The sequence below is a fragment of the Hyperoodon ampullatus genome (assembly GCF_949752795.1).
Source record: "Hyperoodon ampullatus genome assembly, chromosome: 2".
NCBI lineage: Eukaryota > Metazoa > Chordata > Mammalia > Artiodactyla > Ziphiidae > Hyperoodon > Hyperoodon ampullatus.
The window spans coordinates 6,768,182-6,791,585 of NC_136915.1; the positions used below are offsets into that span (position 1 = coordinate 6,768,182).

Sequence of the window (23,404 nt, forward strand, 5' to 3'; positions counted from 1 at the left end):
GCTGAGGGCAGCCCTGAGTCTGCATGAGTGGCAGGTGTCGATTGCTGAGACAGGCAGGAAATACCACTCGGCATCCGGCTGGCGTTTTCAGGCACCCATGATGCCCCTCACCGGCTCCCTGGGCCCCCCTTGCCAGGAGCAGGGGCACAGGAAATGCCATTGTTCTGGGAAAGCCTCTCCATCCTGCTTCTCTCTGCCTTGGGCCATTCCCTGGCCTGTAGTCGCTCGTCCACAAAGGCTGCACTGTGGGACCCTGTGAGTGAGTTTTCGTAAATCAGACAGTGAACCACCAAACCCTTGGGCTAAGTGGACACATCACGGCTGACGCCAGAGGTGATGAGACAGGTGCACACCACCTGGCTGAGTGAAGCTGGTGAGAAGGCCGTGCTGTTTTTCAGTGGGCGCAGCAAAGGGTGGATCAGCTGACCAGACTTGGTAAATTGTTATTTACAGTTTCTGAGCTTTTAAAAGAAGAGCTTCCCCAGAATCGGCCCTGATTCCAGACCCACAGCGCCATGACGGCTCTGGTCACCCTGCTGTCCCTGCTCCTGCTGGGAGCCCAGGCCCAGCACGGGGCCGAGTGGACCTACTCAGGTAAGGCCCACCCCCAGGGCTGCATGCCCCCTTTCTGCCATCACATCAAGGAAGGGGGCACCCCCTTCCTGGGGACGAAGCCTGGCCTTTCGGGGCAACCATGCACGATGATTGTGTACGGTGCTTGCTGGGGTCTCAAGGTCTCGGGCTGGGGCGAGAGCGTACTGAACTTAGACCTCGGCTAGGGAGGGGAGGGCAGAGCTCTCCCCATTCCCGGATCCCTGAGTCACCCGTAGGGTTTCTGCTTTGCTGCCCCGGAAGCTGGCTTGAGAGCCCACTTAGTGCTTACGAGGGCAAAGCCATTTGCTCTCTTGGTCTGTGTAGACAGAAAATAAAGCAGTTGCAGGGGGCTCCCTGCAGCCCCACCGAGGGTGTGTGGGGTTTGCAAGAGCTTTCTTCCAGGAAATTTCATGATACACGGTTTATCCAGAGCGTCTCGACATGCCGAGAACCCAGTGACCATTGCATGGCCTCCAGGCTGGCCTCTCTTGGTCGCCGTGGCCCTGCTGAGACCCCAGTCTCACATCCAGAGCCCCACTTATAGGACGTGAAGTGGAAAACCCTGGCATTTAGCACAGGTCCCGGCCCACATGTGGACCAAAGAGAGGAAGACAGTGGGGTTCAGACACTAAACACCCCTTCCGTGTGGCAGGGGAGAGAGCGCCTGCCTGGTCCTCCTCTTTTCTGTCCTGGATGGAGGCGTGGGGCCGGAGAGGATGCTCGTGGCCGCTGGCTGATGCAGGATCCAGGAGCAAGCAGGTTTTTGAGCCTGCTCTCTGCACAGTCTGACCTGGCCACAGACACAGGGTGAAGCGTCCTCCCAGGGTGGATGTGTGTCCTCTAAGTCAAGGGCAGCAGAGTTCGGAGCATTGTGGCGAGGCTCAGGAAGTCCAGCTTCAGAGGGTGCGACAGCTGACTCTGACCAGCTGCTCTGTCTGGACCAGAGGATTCCCCTACCCGGCCCAGTGCCACGAGACCCCAGGGCTTCTGCTTGGTCAGGCCCATCGGTACTGGGTGTGGTTTGAGGGTAAGGAAGAGAGAGGATTCCGACAGTGGAGTGTCCTCCCCAGCTCAACACGGCCTCTGAGACGGGGCCCAGGAGAACTTGGGCAGCTGCTGCGAATGCCTGTCCGGGATACTTGAGAAACACCAATGCTGGTAAAAAACCTTTTGATCCATGAAGGGGCTGTGTTCAGGACGTCTGGCCTTGCTCCTGGCACCTGCCCCTAGGAAAGAATTGTCTACAAATTGGTTTGTATTATCAAACAGTGAAGAGAGGTGCAGAGAAAAAAAGGAATTGACTTTTTATCGAACCGAGAAGCTGTGAGAGGCCTAAGTACAAACATCTTCCTCCAAACAAGCTATGGATGATGCTGTCCCCTAAGGGGGAAAGAGAGCTGGATTCCCTATTGCAAATGGATGAGACCAGGACCCACAGTTGTTTGGAGGCCGAGTCACTCCTTATAATGACTTGCTTTTATCACCCTCTCTCCTCTCTTCTGTGATTAGTAACTACCTTAAAAAAGATAAATTTCCTTATTTTGATATTTTTTCAACTGATCATTCTAGGTCATCCTTGAACCCGATGCTTCTTTTTTTGTCCTGAATCCATAAGTGTAGGCACCCAGGTGGTCTTTACCATACTGGGAACCAGTTAAAGGGGAGGGGTCAAGCAAGGAGGTGGGGAGGTCCTGCCACAGGGCGTGGAGTGGGCCGTGGTATTGTTGGGGGCTGGAAAAGAGAAACTGCCACTCAGAGGAAGTGAGGAAAAGGCCCTGAAAGTAAACAGGGATGCCAAGCCCGAGTAAGTAGCCCTCGAGTACATTTATCAGCCGACAGTCATGCCAACGAAAAACCTAAGCTATGTATTAAAGACATCCATTGCTTTCAAAACACGAAGGCATGTTCTCAGGGCCAGTGGGTGCAACGGGGAAGTTACGAACCAGCCCCAAAGCCCCCCAGACACCAGGGTCCGTGGAGCTGATTTAGAGGCCCCTCCCACCTCCTTCTGGAGGCCTGGCCCTGCTTTCTAGAAGACAGGCCTCTGTTCTTGACTGTGGCCTCTGCAGGCCTCCTGTTGGGCAGGCCCAGCTGTGAGCTGCAGGTTCTGGCCCTGAGTGAGTGCCCACAGGGAGCCCCTTGCACTGTGACCCCCTGGACTCTCTCCTGTGTCAGAGGGGGTGCTGGATGAAGCACACTGGCCGAGGGAGTACCCCGATTGTGGGGGGAAGAGACAGTCGCCCATTGACCTGCAGAGGAAGAAAGTGTGGTACAACCCTTCCCTGAAGGCTCTGAACCTGTCGGGCTACGAGGCCCAGCGCGGGGCCTTCCCTATGATCAACAATGGCCACACAGGTAAGGGTGGGTGACAGGCTCCCGTCCCCGGGTGGGTATCGGGGGGAGGTAGGCAGGCAGGGCTGCCAGGAGCTGTATGCACAGAGATCCAGAGTGTGGCCTGGGGGCTACAGGCCTCAGACTCGGGGTTGGCCAGTGTCAAGTCCTGGCACTTCGTCCCTGGTTGGGCAGCATCCGTCTGTAGACTTGGTTCCCCACTGGCCCCTTCATCCTGCACTGACCTCTCTCTGAGCTCACTCTGACCCAACCAGCAGGAAATTCGGCGGACAGAGAGGCAAGCCACATGACCCACTGTCTGTTCTGTTGATCTGTGCCCAGGTCTGATCTGCCATATTTTCTATGTGGGAAGGTCAGACAGGAAAAGCTGGTTTTGGGGGCCTCCATTCCAGAAGCCTAGACTGCTCAACGTTTGCAGACATCCTTCTGATTTTTTTCGAGTGGGCTCGTCTCCTCTGAGCCTCATGACAAGCCCAGAGGGGGGCATTTTTTAAGCTGAAACCAGAGGCTTTGGGAGGCCGAGGGACTTATGGTCATGCAGTCTATAGTGGCCAAGCTGGATCCAGGCCCTGGATGTCTGATTCCTCGTTCATGTCCTCCTTGGAAACTTCCCTCTCCATTCCCACAGTTTACTGTCCATTCGCATGGGTGTATGGGTGGGGGGAGTCATAGGGCTCAGATTTCCTTTTTGCACTATTAAGAAAATAAAACCAATTGCCCTTGATGGGGCTGGTGAAGGTAGTAGCTCTCAGATAGCTGTGACTTGGATTACTGAACTCCACACGTAGTTCGTGAAAGCCTCGTTTTATCATCCATATCAAGTTCCTGTTTCCAAAGTTACTCTCTGAAGCTACCAGCAGGTTGGCAGAAGTGTATGGCTTCTTTCACTCAGTAATATGCATTTATGGTTCCTCCGTGGCTTTTCATGACTTGATAGCTCATTTCTTTTTAGCATTGGATAATATTCCATTGTCTGGATGCACCACAGTTCATTTATTCATTCACTTACTGAAGGACATTGTGGCTGCTTCCAAGGTTCAGCAATTATGAATAAAGCTGCTATAAACATCAGTGAACACCAGTGTGTAGATTTTGGTGTGGACATAAGTTTTCTACTCATTTGGGTAAACACCAAGGGGTGTGATTGCTGGATCATATGGTAAGAGTATGTTTAGTTTTGTAAGAAACTGCTCAACTCTCTTCCAAAGTGGCTGCACCATTTTGCATTCCCACCAGCAATGAATGAGAGTTCCTGTTCCTCCACAACCTTGCCAGCATTTGGTGCTGTCAGTGTTCTGGATCTTGGCCATTCTATTAGGTGTGTGGTAGCACCTCACTGTTGGTTTAATTTGTATTTCCCTGATGAACTATGCTGTGGAGCATCTTTTCATATTTGCCATCTGTATATCTTCTTTGGAGAGGTGTCTGTTATGGTCTCTGGGTTATTTGTTTTCTTATTGTTGAATTTTAAGGATTCATTGTATATTTTGAATAGCAGTTCTTTATCAGATGTGTCTTATACAAATATTTTTTCCCAGTCTGTGGCTTGTTTTCTAATTCTTTTTTTTTTTTTTTTTCTTTTTTTGCGGTACGCGGGCCTCTCACTGCTGTGGCCCCTCCCGTTGCGGAGCACAGGCTCTGGACGCGCAGGCTCAGTGGTCATGGCTCACGGGCCCAGCCGCTCCGCGGCATGTGGGATCCTCCCGGACCGGGGCACGAACCCGTATCCCCTGCATCGGCAGGAGGACTCTCAACTACTGTGCCACCAGGGAAGCCCTCTAATTCTTTTGATATTCTTGTTTGCAGAACAGAAGCTTTAAATTTTAATTAAGTCCAGCTTATCAATTCTTTCTTTCATGGATTGTGTCTTTGGTGTTGTATCTAAAAAGGCATCACTGTACCCAAAGTGGTCTAGGTTTTCTCCTATGTTATCTTCGAGGAATTTTATACTTTCGCACTTTACTTTTAGGTCTGTGAGCCACTTTGAGTTAATTTTGGTGAAGGGTATAAGGTCTGTGCCTAGGTTCATTTTTTTGCACGTGGATGTCCAGTTGTTCCAGCACCATTTGTTGAGGAGTCTTTCTTTGCTCCATTGATAATCTTTGCTCTTTTGTCAAAGATCAGTTGAATATATTTATGGGGGTCTCTTTCTGGGCTTTCTATTCTGTTCCACTGATCTATTTGTGTATTCTCCCACCAAGACCACACTGCCTTGATTGCTGTAGCTTTTTTTTTTTTGGTGACACCATGTGGCTTGCGGGATCTTAGTTCCTGATGGAACCTGTGCCCCCTGCAGCGGAAGCGTGGAGTCCCAATCACTGGACCGCCAGGGAAGCCCCTACTGTAGCTTTATAGTAAGTCTTGAAGTTGGGTAGCATCAGTCGTCCAACTTTGTTACCCTCCTTAAACATTGTGTCAGCTATTTTGGGTCTTTCGCTTCTCCATGTAAACTTTAGAGTTAGTTTGTTGATATCCACAAAATAACCTGCTGGGATTGTGATTGGGATCACATTGAATCTCTAGGTCAATTTGAGAAGAACTGACATCTTGGCAATAGTGAGTCTGCCTATCCAGGAATATGGAATATCTCTCCATTTATTTATTCTGTGATTCCTTTCATCAGAGTTTTTCAGTTTTCCTCATATAGATCTTATATGTAATGTGTTAGATTTATACCTAATTATTTAATTTTGGGGGGGAGGTACATAATGTAAATGGTACTGTGCTTTTAATTTCAAATTCTACTTTTTTTTAATTAATTTTTTTTTTTGGCTGCATTGGGTCTTCGTTGCTGTGCGCGGGCTTGAGGTGAGTGGGGGGTTACTCTTCTTTGCGGTGTGTAGGCTTCTCATTGCGGTGACTTCTCTTTTTGCAGAGCACAGGCTCTAAGCGTGCGGGCTTCAGTAGTTGTGGCTCACGGGTTCTAGAGCGCAGGCTCATTAGTTTTGGTGCATGGGCTTAGTTGCTCTGTGGCATGTGGGATCTTCCTGGACCAGGGCTCGAACCCATGTCCCCTGCAGGGATTCTTAACCACTGTGCCACCAGGGAAGTCCTAAAGCTTATTTTCAATTTCTCTATTTTGTTGTAAACAAGGGACAGTTAGTGGACCAGTACTGATTGATTGATTTTTGTTTTTTTAATTCCCCGAAACACATATGCATAGGCTCCAGAAAAGCTTAAAGGCTGAAGTACTGGGCCTGTAGTGTTCAAGGGGAAGGGCAACACTGCTCTCTTAATAGGTACTGTCAGCCACTCCATTTATTGGGCTCATTGAAAGGAGGGATGATCTCTCATTCATCCTTCTATCCTGGTACCTGGCACAGAGCCTGACATAGATTAATGTATTTGAGATGAAAAGACTTGTGCATGAAAGGATAAATCCCCAAATAGGCTCCATGAGCGATGCAGGATTCTGAGTAGGTTGTTGTTGTTGTTTTGTTTTTTTTTTTGGCTGCGTCAGGTCTTAGTTACGGCATGCAGGCTCTTCGTTGAGGCACCCGGGCTTCTCTCTAGTTGTGGCTTGCGGGCTCCAGAGCGCACAGGCTCAGTAGTTGTGGCATGCAGGCTTAGTTGCTCTGCAGCATGTGGGATCTTAGTTCCCTGACCAGGGATCAGACCCACATCCCCTGCATTGGAAGGCAGATTCTTAACCACTGGACCACCAGGGAAGTCCTCTGAGCAGGTTTTGATCTTTGAAAGCTGCAGGAGCAAGACTGGTTCTGTCTTTGTTTTTTGCTTTTTTGTTTTTTGGGTTTTTTTTTTGTGGTACGCGGGCCTCTCACTGTTGTGGCCTCTCCCGTTGTGGAGCACAGGCTCCGGACGCGCAGGCTCAGCGGCCATGGCTCACAGGCCCAGCCGCTCGGCTGCATGTGGGATCTTCCCGGACTGGGGCACGAACCCGTGTCCCCTGCATCGGCAGGCGGACTCTCAACCGCTGTGCCACCAGGGAAGCCCCCGTCTTTGATTTTTTTAACTTTTATTTTGAAATAGTTTTAGGCTAGAAAAAGTGCAGAAATAGTAGAGAGTTCCCAAGTACCCTTCTCCCACTTCCCCTAATTTTAATATCTTATAGCTGGACTGTGTTGATACCACATGATGAACTACACTCTAGACCTCATTTGAATCTCATCACTTGCCCATAATGTCCTTATCCTGGTCCAGCATCTAATCCAGGACCACACATTGCATTTTGTCATCATATCTCCTTAGTCTTCTCCAATCGCAGTCAGTTCCTCAGTCTTTTGTAACCTTGACGCTTTGCCGTTGTTTCTGGAGCACAGAAAATGCTCAGATCATGTGTTTTTTCTCTGGTCTGATAAGAACTTGGTTAAATTAGTTTCAAACAAAGGGGAGTAAGTTCTGCAAGTTAAATTAATTTTTTTTTCAGAATCTGGAAGGTTCAGCAAATTGATTTTTGGGAGGACAGATATTTGTCCTCACCTTTTCAAAAGCACAGTGATAAGCCCAGAATTGCTGCCATTTTTCAATCTGGCCTGTGCGATTCTATTGATACAGCTTGAGAATTGAGACATTCTTTCTGCAGGGAATTGTGTTTCAAGGGAAACATGCTTGTCTGGATCTCTGTTATTGCCCCTAACAATAACACTATCTCTCCTCAGCTCTCCAGTCTCTGGGGACAGATGACTGCATATCTCCTTTGAAAACCTCTTCCATTTTTCTCATGTGAGCAGTGATTTTTGAGGCCGGCTACAGTTTAAGCACTAAATACAAAGCACCTGTTCTGCCAAAGGGCGTGTGAAAATCTTTGAGGCTAGATTTCTGCCTTCTGGCATATTACATTATGAATTTCATCACAGCTTCCTGCTGCTTTAGATAATTTGGGAGGGAAGAAGGGGTCATTTGACAGATATCAAATACCCACTCTTTGCTCTTTTAGAAAATTTACTTGTTTATAACCATCTTTAATGACTTTAAATAGAAAAACCTTGTTATCAGGAGAGCTGCTGACTGTCCCTTTGCAAGTCCTAAATTATACCCTCATAGATATTTTTCTTGGTCATTTTCTAGGGTCACTCTGCATGTCTCCCTTTTGCCTGGGTCATTCCAAAATATAGAGATTTCTCTAAGACCTAAGCCAGTGGAATGAACAAGGCAGCTGTCTCACCAAAGTAACCTCCCTGTAGAAAGTCTGTGGGGCACAAGGCAAAAGGAAGCTGGAAGAGTGATCCATTTTCCCATAGGCAAGAACCTAACGTTTGGGGCTTCCCCGGTGGTGCAGTGGTTGAGAGTCCGCCTGCCGATGCAGGGGACACGGGTTCGTGCCCCGGTCCGGAAAGATCCCACATGCCGTGGAGCGGCTGGGCCCGTGAGCCATGGCCGCTGAGCCTGCACGTCCGGAGCCTGTGCTCTGCGACGGGAGAGGCCAGAACAGTGAGAGGCCCACGTATCGCAAAAAAAAAAAAAAGAACCTAACGTTTGAAAGCATCTGTTGATGATCACATCAAATTCAATCCCAAGCTAAGAGTCTGTGTGCTCCCTGACTTGCCACAGAATGTGGTCATTTGTCTTCTGAAGACAAGCTGAAGCCTATAATGATGATGTCCCGTCCAGGCCCAGTTCTGGCCCAGCTCTGCCCTGACCAATGAACTGAGTGACTCTGCCAATCTTTCTACCAAGGTTGGCTTCCTTGTCCATAAAATAAAAGTACTGAAGCCCCGCAGGGATGCTACTTTCTACGAAGTGGGATGGGTTGTTAGTTGGTCTAGTTCTAGAAGTCTATATGGGATGAAGATTTTAACCACATCATAGAGAAGATAATGACCTCAACTTGACCTTACAGAGTACTCACGCTGGGTAGTAATCAAAATAGTCCCAAGAGGCCCCACTTCCTATCCCTACCCTGTGGGCAAATTCCAAAATTGGCCAGAGGTGGAGAGTGGAATTCTGATTTCCACGCTCATTAGCCCTGTTTTTTCAGGGCTCCCCACTTCGTTAGGGCTAATGAGCTGGACCTGCCACTTGGTGGTCCTGCCCCTGACCTTCTGGTCCTGGGTGGGAAGGTGCGTGCCCTGGGACAAGTGCCTGTCCAGCCCAGCTTACTCAGTGCCTGGTCCCCATCCTTCCCCATGTGCCAGGTGCCCCCTCTCTGTTGGTCACCCTGCTCATGGCAGTCTAGGCCTGTCTATAGTACCAGCTTGCCCCAGGAGTGGGCAGGTGACTGGGGAAGCTGCCTCACCTGTAGGCCTGGCCCATCCACGCCCATCTGCACACTCCCTGGCCCTCGTCTTCTCTTCCAGTACAGATCAGCCTGCCCCCCACCATGTGCGTGATGGCTGCCGATGGCACCCAGTACATAGCCCAGCAGATGCACTTCCACTGGGGTGGCGCCTCCTTGGAGATCAGCGGTTCTGAGCACACCATTGATGGGATCAGATATGTGATTGAGGTACCCTGAGGATCCTCTTTCTTTCAAACCCCATAGTCACTTTTCTTATTAAAACAGCCAAAAAGACTTTGTGCAGTGGTGAGTCAAGTCACCCTGAGGTTGAGTTTATTTTTCATTCATTTACAACAATTCACTGATCACTGCTATGTGCTGGGGGTTCGGGCAGGGCCCCTGCCCTCACAGAAGTCACCCCAATGCAGGAGCTTACAGCCCACAGAGTGGGGCAAGCCCTCTTTAGTTTCAACTGGATTTCTATGTGGTAGGTTTGCTGGTTCCCCCTCTTGCTTAGGATGACCACAGGTTTACAGTGGCCTCCTGGGGTAAGGGGGCACATGCCCACTCTAGGGAGACCTCAGGAGAACCCAGTGGCCTCCTATGATCCCTTGGACTCTGCCAGCTTGTCTGCCTGGGGGAAGGTGAATTGCCATCTCCCCAGAATCCCACTCATACTCTTTGCATTCTTGGAGAACTTTCTGGTCTTGATAGATCTTGTAGCCCAGAGGGAGGGAGATGGTGGTCAGAGGTGTTTATGTGGGTCAGCTGAGGTGTGGGATGGAGCATCTTTTTTTATTTTCCTCCTTCCCTGAAAACCTGAAGCACTTGAGGTTTACAGGAACTGCCCTTGACTTATACTTTCTTGCTTCCACAGATTCACGTCGTTCATTACAATTCTAAATACAAGAGCTACGATAAGGCTCAGAAAGCACCGGATGGTTTGGCTGTGCTGGCAGCCCTCGTTGAGGTAGGCTGAAACTACACATGCAAAGTTATAAATTGGTGTCAAAACAAGGTGTTAAGTGTAGACAAAGGGTCTTCCTACTTGTCCCTCCTCATTTGTTCCTGAGCTCACAATTCTTGGAAACACTCACCCAGTGAAAGACCTACCCTTTTTCCAGTCCTTGCTCACAGTTGCTGTGTTCCTTCTGTGTCACCAACCTCAAGGACATTGCATAACTTGGACGAGCTGACTTAAAAGAGCTGGGATCACAGAAGGGTTCACTTGACATAAACTGCTCTGAGGGCAAGAGGAAGCCTGCAACCCCCTAGACAAAGCCAACATCTCTGCATTTCTCAGAAACTCTGGAGGGTGGGATTTATGTCTAGGTAGCAAGAAGTGGTCAGTGAGGGCTTCCCTGGTGGCGCAGTGGTTGAGAGTCCGCCTGCCGATCCAGGGGACATGGGTTTGTGCCCTGGTCCGGGAAAATCCCACATGCCGCGGAGCGGCTGGGCCCGTGAGCCATGGTCGCTGAGCCTGCGCGTCCGGAGCCTGTGCTCTGCAACGGGAGAGGCCACAACCGTGAGAGGCCCGCATACCGCAAAAAAACAAACAAACAAAAAAACCCCCAACCATATCAGTGCTCTGGAAGTGGACCAAAGACAAATAACAAGGTGAGGCATTTATTTATGATAAATGGCTAGAATTTTGAGTAAGAACAATGGGAGTTTGTGGACATCTTGCCTGGGGCTGTTCCCATCTCCTTCCCCTAACTTGGTGAGCAAGGTAGTTTTATCAGGGCAGCATGGACAGGAAAACCAGCAGCTTCGCTGTCTGGTACAAGGGACTAATTTGATTTGTAGTAGAAGTTGAAAACCCATGCCCAGGGGGCACTGCTGGTAAAAGTAGCAAACAACCGAAAAGACAGAAAACAGGGAAAACTTGCAGGTTTGATAGTCTGAGATTGCAGTCCTAGTTGAGGTGAGTGGCAAGTGGCAGACCAATCAGAAATACTGCGAGACGAGCCACAGAAAGGCTGTATAAGCTTCCCAAGAAACCCTGATGGAAAGTAAAGGCTGAGGCTGACTTAGTAACTGGCTGATCTTTGAATGTGCTTCTCAAGCTACATACAGATCCATCAGCAGAGGGTGCAAATCTTGGGCTCACGGGGTTTGAGCACAACCTCTGCAAAAATCATTGGCCACAAGACCATGTGGACCCTAGATGGCCCCAGGCTAAAAAATAAAAATAAGACTTAAGACCTAAGCAGGCTCATCAGCTGCTATGTACTGTTGTGAGACATATCCTGCAGAAGAAGTCCAGGCAAGTCACTAAACAGTCACATGAACAACAACAAAAATCCCTCAGGACAATTTTTAAAAATCCGAATTCAGATTTGCTGCCATGTATTATCTAAAATGTCCAGTTATCAAAGAAAAAGTTGGGCATGCAAAGAAATAGGAAAATGTGATCCATATTTAGGAGGAAAAAAAATGCAGTCAATATAAACTGACTCTGAGTAGACCAAGAGTGATTTAGCAGACAGTACGTTCTTTATTATTATTATTTTATTTTTTGGCTGCTCCACGTGGCTTGTGGGATCTTAGTTCCCTGACCAGGGATCAAACCCTGGCCCTCAGCAGTGAAAGCATGGAGTCCTAACCACTGGACCACCAGGGATTTCCCTAGCAGACAGTACTTTCAAGAGCTATCATAAATATGTTCAAAGCATGAAAAGAAAAAATGTTCAAAGAAGTAAAGGAAAAATATGATGACAATGATTCAAAAAGGATCTCAGTAAAGAAACAGAAACTATAAAAATGCACCAAATGGAAAGTCTAGAGTTGAAAAGTATCATAAAAAGATGAAAAATTCACTACATGGGCTCAAAGCAGATTTGAGGCAGCTGAAGAAACAACCAGTGCATTTGAAGACAGGTTAAATAAATTATTGAATCTGAAGAACAAAGGAAAAAGCTAGAAGAAAAATGAACAGAGCCTTAGAGACTCATGGGGACAAGATCATGCATCCCAACGTATATGTAATGGGGGTCCCAGAAGGAGAGCAGAGAGAGAAAGTGACAGAAAAAAATGTTGAGGAAACAATGGCCAAATTTCCCCAAATTTGATGAAAAAACAATAATTTACCAATCCAAGAAACTCAACAAACTCCAAATCTGATAAACACCTAGACACATCAAAATCAAATGGTTGGGCTTTCCTGGTGGCGCAGTGGTTGAGAGTCCGTCTGCCGATGCAGGGGACACGGGTTCGTGCCCAGGTCCGGGAAGATCGTACATGCCGTGGAGCGGCTGGGCCCGTGAGCCATGGCCGCTGAGCCTGTGCGTCCGGAGCCTGTGCTCTGCAACGGGAGAGGCCACAACAGTGTGAGGCCCGCGTACCACAAAAAAAATAAATAAATAAAAATAAAAATCAAATGGTCAAAATTGACAAGAGAAAAAGGGTTCATTATGTAGAGGGGACTGACAGTGCGTTAATGACTGACTTCTCATTAGAAGCAAGGCATCAGAAGGCAGTGGAATGACTGACGATCAGGATTCCTATGTCCAATCAACCAATCTTCAGAAAGGGGGCAAAATAAAGACATTCCCAGTTAAACAAAAACTGAATAATTGTTAACAGATCTGTCTTACAAGAAAAATTAATGGAAATCCTTCTGGCTGAAAGGACATCACACCAGACAGCAACTCAAATCCATAGAAAGAGATGAAGACTGCCAGAAATGGTAAATATGTAGGTAAATATAGAAGACTATATATATATATATACACACACATACATACACATATATATATACATATATACATATTCCTGTCTTCTTTTAATTTCTTTTTTAAAAAAATCCATAAGATTGTTTAAAGCAATAATTACACCCCTGTAGTATTAGCTTTACAATGTGTGACAAAAATAGAAGAAAAACAGAGGAAGAAATAGAGCTATATTGGAACAAAGTTGCTATATTTTACCAGAATTAAGTTAGTATTTACCTGATATAGGTTGTGATAAGTTGTATGTGGTAGTCACTAGAGCAACCACTAATAACTTAACATGGTTAAATGGTACACTAAAAGTATTTGTTTAACACAAAAGGTAGAACAGAGGAACAAAAAAAGATGAGACATTTAGAAAACAAATAAATGGCAGTCAGAAATCCAAGAAAGTCTGAATTTATACCCAGTGGAAGAATGGATCAGCATCACTGACTGAAAAGAACCATTGTCCATAGACCTTTTTCACAAAAAGCAACTATTCTGACTTCTAAAAAGTCAACACTCATACAATAAATAAAGGATGGTGGTGGTCAGAATTGGAGCAGTTTTGCCTTGGACATCTGGCTTTCCTTCACTCAGTCAAAAGTCCTGAGGATGAAGAAGGGAGCATTTAAGAGCAAGCCCCCGCATCACCATGAATCTGGGGACTTCCCTGGTGGTCCAGTGGTTAAGACTCCATGCTTCCAATACAGGGGGCATGGGTTCGATCCCTGGTCAGGGAACTAAGATCCTGCATGCCGCGTGGCCAAAAAACCAAAACCAAACAAAAATGAAAAAACACAGTGAATCTGACTGTGGCTGATATTACCCAAAACAGGGTCACTGGAGATATCTTTTTTTTTTTGTGTGTGGTACGCGGGCCTCTCACTGTTGTGGCCTCTCCCGTTGCGGAGCACAGGCTCTGGACGCACAGGCTCAGTGGCCATGGCTCACAGGCCCAGCCGTTCCACGGCATGTGGGATCTTCCGAGACCGGGGCACGAACCCGTGTCCCCTGTATCGGCAGGCGGACTCTCAACCACTGCGCCACCAGGGAAGCCCACTGGGGATATCTTGACAGTGACTTTTGCCCATTCCTTCAGGACATCACCAGTCACCACCAAGAAGCTCTTTTCCCTGGAAGCTGCCAAAATGCTTCAGATCTTGTCTTTCTGGAAGAGACTGGTGAGCCCAGGCACTTGGTGGCAAAGAACAGCCAGATGGTCTCCCCCAGCACAAGTGGGGCACGGGTGGGCTGCCTCCTTGCCCTTGCGGCTCTGCTCAATCAGCCAGTGTACAAAATAGCTGGATTAGCGGGGATAGTACTGGATGGACGGCCCTTCTCCATTAGGTGAACTGCTCTGTGTTTCTCCTGCAGGTCAAGGATAATGCTGAAAATGCTTACTACAGCAACTTCATTTCTCACTTGAAGAGCATCAGGTGTCCAGGTAAGGGAAACCAACAGCAGCTGCATGAGGGCAGAGGAATGAGTGTGAGTGTGATGGGGGGCCAGGGGAGCAGGGAGGAGAGTTGCTGGTGGAGAGGGTGGCAGATAAGCCTGCCAGGGGACGCTCCCCTCCCTGTGCAAGGTCTCTGGTTCCAGCAATTCCCAAGGTTGGCTCAGGCTGTGCACACCTCTGCGAAACCTGTTCATAAACTCTACCTGTCAATTGCCACGGTTGGAACTTCTGGATGGCCAGAGTTCCACTAATGAGGGATACCTTCATTTAAGTGACTCTTACCTCTGGCCCCAGCTGGTAGTGATGATCCTGGTCCCTAGAGAGAGATGGCCTCCTTGGCTTCAAGCTGAGAAGGATCTCAAGAGTGAAGCCTCTTGTCACGGTGCCTGTACACACAGACATAGGGCTGGTCTCCCTTATCTCTGCCGCCAGAAGGCAGGGTTCTTGTCAGAGTGTCTGCCCACTCCCATGGTCAACACTTGACCTTGAGCAGTAACCAGGTCTGTTGCAGCCTTGGTTGTGCGCATCCCACTTTGGCCATATCTCCCAGACTCCAGGTCCCTGACCTCAGTCCTCACCCCTTCCAGCAATCTGCTGACCTCCAAGCCGTGGACCTCCATGTTCTCACCATTAGTCACGCCTCATGCCTCTCATCTCTCTTCACCTAGCTTGGATTCCACGGACCACACTTCTGACACACCCACTCAAATGCCCTCCATCCTTCCACAAGCTCACATGGCAAAGCCCCAGACTAACTCCCACTTACTCACAGCCTGTAGCCAAATGGTTGAATGTAGCTAGAGAGAAGCACACAGACTTCTAACTTCATTCACAGCGACAAATATACACAAGTACTAACACTGCTCAGAAATCCTGAAATACTACTCTGGGCATTTGCTTTTCTCCTCTCCAAAATTACTGCATCATATTTTCTCCTCTCTCCCAAAGCCCCTCCTCTCTGGCCCCAGCTTCTCCCTTGGAGGTGATGCTTGGCCTCCCACTCCATGGAGAAGGTAGTCAGAAACTCACTCATCTTAACCTGCCTGCACCTGACCGAACTCCATGTCCCCTCCTCTGTTACACTGGATGAGAGGTCCCTGCTCTGGTCGAGGACCAACCTTCCATGTGGGCACCGACCCCCCCATTCTCAGGGCCTTTTCTCCTGCCCATCTCCCCTCTCTCCTGCTTCTCACCCTTCACCTGATCACTCCACTCAACGCACAGCACAGTGCAATCATTTCTTCCATTTCAAAACACAAACTCCGTCTCTTGACCCCATCATTCCCTCAGCTTCCACCCCATTCTCATCTCCCCTTGAAAGAGTTGTCTACTGTCCTGTTCCCTTTTCTCACTCACCCTAAGCCTTCAAGGTCATCCCGGTTGTCAGATCTCCTGGGCACTTTTCTCCTCTTCTCTTACTCCACCTCCAAACAGTGATGCATTACACGTGGCTTGCATTCTGGCCAAACCCTGCCCCCACCCCCAGCACTACTCTCTTGCTCTCTCTTCCTGGCTTCTGCCTTAATGTCAGAGGGTGCCAGGACTCTGACTTCTCTCGGTGACCTCATTTTTAGTCCCATGGCCTGAATTGTCATCTTCAGGCTGTGGACTCCAAAAATCTCTATCTGGTCCTCCAGACAGCCACAGCATCAGGCAGGACAGGTGAGGCAAAGTAGAGGCGAGAACTGTCTAGTTAATCTCCTGATCATGAACAAAGCCAGCAGGAGACACCACAGGCCTGTGGTATAACTAAGGAGTTTCCTTGAATTCACTGACCTCAGATATTCTATTTTTACTAACGGATCCTGATATATTTCCTTCTCCAATTCAATAAATTCCACTGCTGATCAATGCTGCCCACAACACTGGCCTCTCTCTGAACTCTGGATTCCTTCACCCAACTGTTTAGTTGATGTTGCCATATGGATCTAGAACTTAACATGGCCAAAGCCTAACTTATTCCCATCCCTTTCCAGGCTTGTCTCTAAACTGACTTTCTCATTTCAGCAAAGAGCATCCTCATCCATCCCCTTGTTTAAGCCAAAAATCCCAAAATTTTTCTGGACTTTCCTCTTTTCGTTCCCCACCCTGCCCTGCCACACCCAAACCATCAGTGGGCCCTGTTGTTTTTACCTCCCTGCTTCCAATTTTTGGGGTATATTCCCAGAAGTGGAATTTCTGGATCTTATGGTAATTCTATGTTTAATTTTTTAAGGAACCACCATATTATTTTCCACAGTGGCTCCACCATGGTTCTGGAATTCTTCACTCACTTGAACGTATTGGAGTTATGAAACAAAATCTATGCAATAGAGTCCTTTAGAAGGTTATATCTTGAAATCTATCCAATAAAAACAAAAGTTAGAAATCTTTTACTTATTCATGGGATTATGCACTACTACACTTCACAGCCTTGGTTAAAGAAACCTGTTTATGTATATATCAAAGTGATATCCTGTTTGCCATGAAAAAATGCAAAAGCGCTCAGGGAAGGTGAAGCAAAAGTCAACTCGACTCCGTGTTGCTTTGATAGTCTCTTGCTGAGTTCAGGGACTCAGCGTCACTGACATGAACAAAAGAGGAATTCTGTAGATGCAGCGATAAATGTGGGTGCTGTGGAGGCTTCAGATGCCTTGTGGATGTCCCCCTCTCTACACCTCACCTGTGGCTGAGCTTGGTTCCCAATGGGCATGGCAGGAAGCGCTCGTGACCTGATGCCTGCACCTGGACTCCTGCTTAGTTCTGATTCTGCCTTTCTAATCTCTTTCCCGCCCCTTCATTTATAAATGAGCACAACTCAAGGAATTTTGTTCTTTCTTTGAGAGCACTTACCCAAACCCCCTAGGAGTCATAATTTCTTTCATTTATCATAAAATGTATCCTCTGCCTAACAATGATGATGGTGATGGCTACACTCATGAGCACTTTCCTATGTGCTGATCCAATGCCAGCACTTTATAAACACATTCCCCTTTACTCTCACAGCAAGGCTTCTGGGTGTCCCCTTTTTACAGACCCAGCCAGGGCCACTCAGCCAGGAGGAGGTATTTGAGTGGGTTTCTGCCCAAAGTCTTTGCTCCTAACCCTCCCCTGGAAGCAGAACACTGGGGGATGTTTCCCAATGACCAGGTTCTATGTCCCCCTGCTTAAATCAGGAGATTTAAAGATGGTGAGATCTGAGCCAGAGCTGTCCTTGCAAGGGGCAGCAGTGGTCCCTAACATTCTTTTTTGTCCCCTCTTTTAGGACAAAGCACAGTTCTGAGGGGCCTTGACATTCAGGACATGCTACCTGGGAACCTCCATTACTACTACAGCTACTGGGGGTCACTCACCACTCCTCCCTGTACTGAGAACGTCCACTGGTTTGTGCTGGCAGATACTGTCAAGCTCTCCAGGACACAGGTAGTGTGTAGAATCACTTTATCAAAGTCTCTCCTTTCAACGACCTGGTTAACAAGAGTGCTCCCCAAATCTCACCTAATGCTGATACCTGGGCTCCTATGGTGTTTTCCATGTACAGGGCTGCAGTGCCTCACCTCTATTGCTATGGGTGATCTTACTAGTGCTGTGGCAGAAATGGGCAAACAGGCATCAGGGAATCCAAGAAACCTATAGGTGATGCAACAAAAAAACTGGGACGTGGTCCAAGTCATAGGACAAGAGTTGCAGAGTGAAGACAAATATTTACTGAGTGCTGCTCTCGCCAGGCACTGTTCTATATGAAGTAATACATTACTTCATAAATGACTTCATGCAAGAAGGATAGCTTCATATTTAGCCTTTTACCACATAAAATGCCTGTAGCCCTTTGAGGGGAAGAGCTGTATCAGTTGTCTTTTATCCTTCAGCATAGCATGGGTACATAATAAATATTTGTTGAGTTAAATAAAGGACAAATGTTATTGAGGTTTCAAAACAAAGCTGACATTTCCTTCTGGGTGATGTTCTTCCTCAGAAACAAATATTTCTTTTTTTAAACTTTCCATTTCCCTATTCCAGGAAAAGGTGGAAAAGACCCCTATTCTTATAACCACGCAAAAAACATTGCCAACCAGGTTGGAAGTGCCCTTAGATACCTAACAAAAGCCAATGTCAACTATCTCAGGAAAAATGCACCTTAAATCCAGATCTATAAGAATTTACAAGGGGCTTCCCTGGTGGCGCAGTGGTTGAGAGTCCGCCTGCTGATGCAGGGGACACGGGTTTGTGCCCTGGTCTGGGAAGATCCCACATGCCGCAGAGCAGCTGAATCCGTGAGCCCTGGCCGCTGAGCCTGCGTGTCTGGAGTCTGTGCTCCGCAACGGGAGAGGCCACAACAGTGAGAGGCCCACGTACCGCAAAAAAGAAAAAATAATAAAAAGAATTTACATGAATAAAGTTACCTGAAATGAGCTCAATTTTTTAAAAATCACAAAGTATCAGGAAAAAGGCACTATGAATGAGTGTCAGCAGAAATAGAACTACAAAGATTTCAGATATAGTAATTATCAGTCAATTAATATAAAATATTTTTAATATGCATAAAGAATGCATAGTATGTAAAATTAAACATATTTAGTATGTTTAATATGTATAGGAGTTTTAAATATGAGGAAAGAACAAAGTATAAAAATGACCAAGTAGAGCTTCTCTGGTGGCGCAGTGGTTGAGAGTCCGCCTGCCGATGCAGGGGACACGGGTTCGTGCCCCGGTCTGGGAGGGTCCCGCATGCCATGGAGCGGCTGGGCCTGTGGGCCGTGGCCACTGAGCCTGTGCGTCTGGAGCCTGTGCTCCGCAATGGGAGAGGCCACAGCAGTGAGAGGCCCGTGTACCACAAAAAAAATGACCAAGTAAACTCGAAGAAGAAAATAAAAACAAATGGGTTGTTAATTTCTAGAAATGAAAAGATAGTAATGAAATTAACAACCCAACAAATGGGTTTAATAGCATGTTAGACACAGTTCAAGAAAGAATTAGTAAACTGGAAGACAGAGCTGACAAAATTATGTAAAATGCAGCACAAAGAGAAAAAGAGATGGAAATATGAAAAAGAAGTAAAGAGATATAGAGAATATACTAGAAAGGTCCAACAAATGTCTGGTTGAAATTTAGAGGGAGAAGAGAGGTAGCATAGAGAAGAGGGATACTTTGAGAAATGTTGGCTGACAATTTCCCAGAGAATTGAAAGACACCATGTCATATATGAAGGAAGCCCAGTGAGTCAATGAAAACAAAAAGAAGCCCACACTAAACCATCACTGTGAAACCACAAAATATCAAAGACAAAGAGAAGATTTAAAAATCAACCAGAGAGAAAAGACAGATTTTCATGAAAGAAATACTATAGACCATGAGTGGATTCAACACAGCAACAATGAAAGTCAGAAAGCAGTGGAACCATATTTTCAAAGAACTGAGAGAAATGAATAGTTAACCTAGAGTTGTACAGGCAGCAAAAATGTCTCTCAAGAATATAGACAAGGGACTTCCCTGCTGGCGCAGTGGATAAGATTCTGCACTCCCAATGCAGGGGGCCCAGGTTCAATCCCTGGTCAGGGAACTAGATCCCACATGCATGCTGTAACTGAGAGTTCACGTGCTGCAACTAAGGAGCCAGCGAGCCACAACTAAGGAGACCATGAGCCACAACTAAGGAACTGGTGAGCCGCAACTAAGGAGCTGGCAAAACGCAACTAAGGAGCCGGTGAGCTGCAACCAAGGAGCCTGCGAGGTGCAACTAAGGAGCCCTCTTGCTGCGACTAAGGAGCACACATGCTGCAACTAAGTAGCTGGTGAACTGCAACTAAGAAGCTGGCGAGCCACAAGTAAGGAGCCCACATGCTGCAACTAAGGAGCCTGCCTGCTGCAAGTAAGGATTGCATGTGCTGCAACTAAGGAGCTGGCAAGCCACAACTAAGGAGTGAGTGAGCCACAACTAAGGAGCCTGCCTGCCTCAACTAAGACTGGGAGCAACCAAATAAATAAATGTTAAACAAAAAAGAATGTAGACAAAATACAGATATTTTCAGAAAAAACAAAAATTGAGCTTGCTTCTTGGTATGTCTCTGTTTACTTCTTTCTCTCCTTTCTACTACTGACTAAATACTCATAGAAATAGATTAAAAGAGATTGTTGGAGGAATGAATGGGTGGATTAATGGCCTGGCACATAGCACCCAGAACCACTTCTGGAATTGAGATCTTCTCACAACCGCTTTGTCAGGGTTATATAAATCCAAGCTCTAATTCAGTTGTTAGCTAAATTTAAAAACTCACCCAGTGCCTCTCCTCTCCATAATTCCCTTCATGTTGCCTGCAGGTTTGGAAGCTGGAGAATTCCTTATTGAATCACCAGAACAAGACCATCCACAATGATTGTCGTGAGACCCAGCCCCTGAACAACAGAGTGGTAGAAGCCAACTTCATGTCTCAACTTAATCAGCGTGAGTGAGATCAACTCTTGTTTGTTCTTTGCAATTTGCAATTATATTTTCCTGTTTTCCTCCTTCTCTGGGTGGACCATCTCTTCTGGCAATAGTAAGGGAAGGAAAAGGGACTTCCCTGGTTGTCCAGTGGTTAAGACTCCATGCTCTCAATGCAGGGGGCATGGGTTCGATCCCTGGTCGGGGAACAAAGATCTCTCATGCCACACAGCATGGCCTAAAAAAAAAATAGTAAAGGAAGGAGAGTTAGCTAAACAGCAGGAGGCTCAGGGCTGTACAGCACTTTGGCAAAGGGATGACTCATTTTCCCCGTCCAGGCAGTGGTACCAGTGAGTAGAACAGAGGGGACAATGAGTATGAGCAGCTACATGATTTATTACCCACCTAGTCTTGGCCAGAGACAGTAGGAGAAGCAAGATATTAAGCAACATCCAGATACTACCATAAGAGTTTCGGCTCAAGTTAATCTTTTTTTTTTTTTTAATTTTATTTATTTATTTTTGGCTGCATTTGGTCTTCATTGCTGTGCGCGGGCTTTCTCTAGTTGTGGCGAACAGGGGCTGCTCTTTGTTGCAGTGCACGGGCTTCTTATTGCAGTGGCTTCTCTTGTTGCAGAGCACAGGCTCTAGGCGTGTGGGTTTCAGTAGTTGCAGCACATGGGCTCAGTAGTTGTGGTTCACGGGCTCTAGAGCACAGGCTCAGTAGTTGTGGCGCAGGGGCTTAGTTGCTCCACGGCATGTGGGATCTTCCCAGACAAGGGTTCGAACCCATGTCCCCTGCCTTGGCAGGTGGATTCTTAACCACTGCACCACCAGGGAAGCCCCTCAAGTTAATCTTATCAAATCCAACTCAGATATTTCACACTTCTTTCTTGGTCTCTATTACAAACCCATCCACAGCTCCTCCTATAAATTCCCTCAAGGTGGGGTTAACTAGACCACAATTGTCTACTACCTTTTCTTGGGGATCAAGCTGCAGACACCAGGGTGCTGGAAGTAGGCATGAGGACTTCCAAAGTTCTGAACTTTTCCTATTAACTCTTCTTTTTACAGGCTCTGAGCTCCAGTTTTATCTAAACAATATTGACAGTAACCTTGAGTACTTAAGAAGGTTTATTGAACAGAAGAAAAAGCAAAGAGAAAAAGACAAGGGTAGTGACCTTGAAGAGTGAGCCCTGCCTTGTCTCCAAGAAGCCCTGTATGTCTGGATCACACCATTTCCACTGAGGCACCTGTTTAATTTATGATTAAAACAGGAGAAACCATCATCCATGAAAGGAAGTGAGATGGCTTAAATATATGAAAAGGGATTTGAGTTAGACAGCACCAATGGGAAGTGATTGGAATAGAAATTTAAAGGAGATGGAGACCTAACCATCCTCCTCTCGAACCACGCACATGGATGTGTCTAAATTACAAATCAGCCCAAACATCCCTACAGCACTTAGATGAAATAAAATAACTTTGGAAATTTGTTACTTAAAGTTTTCTCTTTTCTGTGCCTTTGTACCACTTCAAATATCCCTTCTTTGCTCTATCCTGAGGGACCCAGGTGATGGGGTAGAAATCAAGGTGGGAGGGATTTCCAGGACGAAGATTAAGAAAAAGGAAAGAGACCTGGGAATTCCCTGGCGGTCCAGCAGTTAGGACTTGGTGCTTTCCTCTTACATTAGGAACGTGTGGGTGTACACGTTTGGAGCAGTGATCGTGCCCAGTGAGTCGGAGAGAGACAGAAGAGGGAGGAGGCGGGCTCCCGGGAGAGGAGGTGGGGGTAGGGGCTGGGGGGAAGTGTAAGGGCTTCCCTGAGGTGGTGTCCTTGTTGGTCCAATGGTGTCTGCTCTCACTAGTCCTGGGTTCAAGTGCTAGTTCTGCCATTACTAGTCACATGGGATAATAAAATTACCTGTCTTTTAGGGCTGTGGTTTTGAGTAAATAAACAAGCCTGGGGAGCAGCCCGCAGAATGGCTGTTAACCTTTACTGGCCAGTTACCATCCTCTTCATGGAGGACCTTCCTTGTCCATCTTCAGCTTCCTCCTCATCTCCGACTGAGCTCACCCTCATTCTTCTGAATCCCTTTATCTGTTCTCATTACTACCTTTGTTCTTCCATGTTTTTATTCGTCGTATCCAAAGCACTTTCATATCTGACTTCATTGACCCCTCCAGGCAATCCTCAACGAATTTGCACTATCTCCAGTTTATGGGAAAAGAAACCAAGTTGCAGAAAGGCCAGGTGACTAACCCAAGATCGCCCAGGTGGTAGACGATAAAGTCGGGATTTGCCCAAGTCTTTTGTATCCAAGTTCCTTTAACTACAGAAGTTGTCCCTTTCATTTATTCAACAAGCTTTGTCAAGTACCTGCAGACATCGGGCTAAGTACTGGGGTGTAGAAAGGGGGATGGACGGTTCCTACACTCGGAGCTCTGGTCCGTGAGCAGGACAGACGTTTACATAACCAATCACCCTCTCATGGGGAGAACAACTTTAAAAATTCCACGGAGGGGCTGGGGCTTGGTGGGGGTTTGTAAGGCTGAGGAGTTCATCTGGTGAGTCAAGTGGGGCACCGCAGCCAGTGGGGTAGTACGGATGGTGAGAGTAGTCTAGTGTGGCCAGAGGACCAGGTTCAAGGGAGCTGGCAGGGAAAGTGGGGATGTGGCTGGGCGAGGTCAGGCATCCATCACTAATGC

General features: G+C 47.2%; 1 protein-coding gene across 1 annotated transcript; it reads left to right on the top strand.

Annotated features, from left to right (window-relative positions):
- Positions 1-515: 515 nt before the first annotated feature.
- CA6 (carbonic anhydrase 6) lies at positions 516-21,888 on the top strand (the record flags this gene model as incomplete). Its single annotated transcript, XM_079719688.1, has 8 exons — positions 516-594; positions 2,770-2,949; positions 9,204-9,352; positions 10,002-10,094; positions 14,215-14,284; positions 17,541-17,698; positions 20,594-20,717; positions 21,770-21,888. The coding sequence occupies 8 exons, from the start codon at positions 516-518 to the stop codon at positions 21,886-21,888; spliced, it is 972 nt and encodes a 323-aa protein (XP_079575814.1).
- Positions 21,889-23,404: the final 1,516 nt, after the last annotated feature.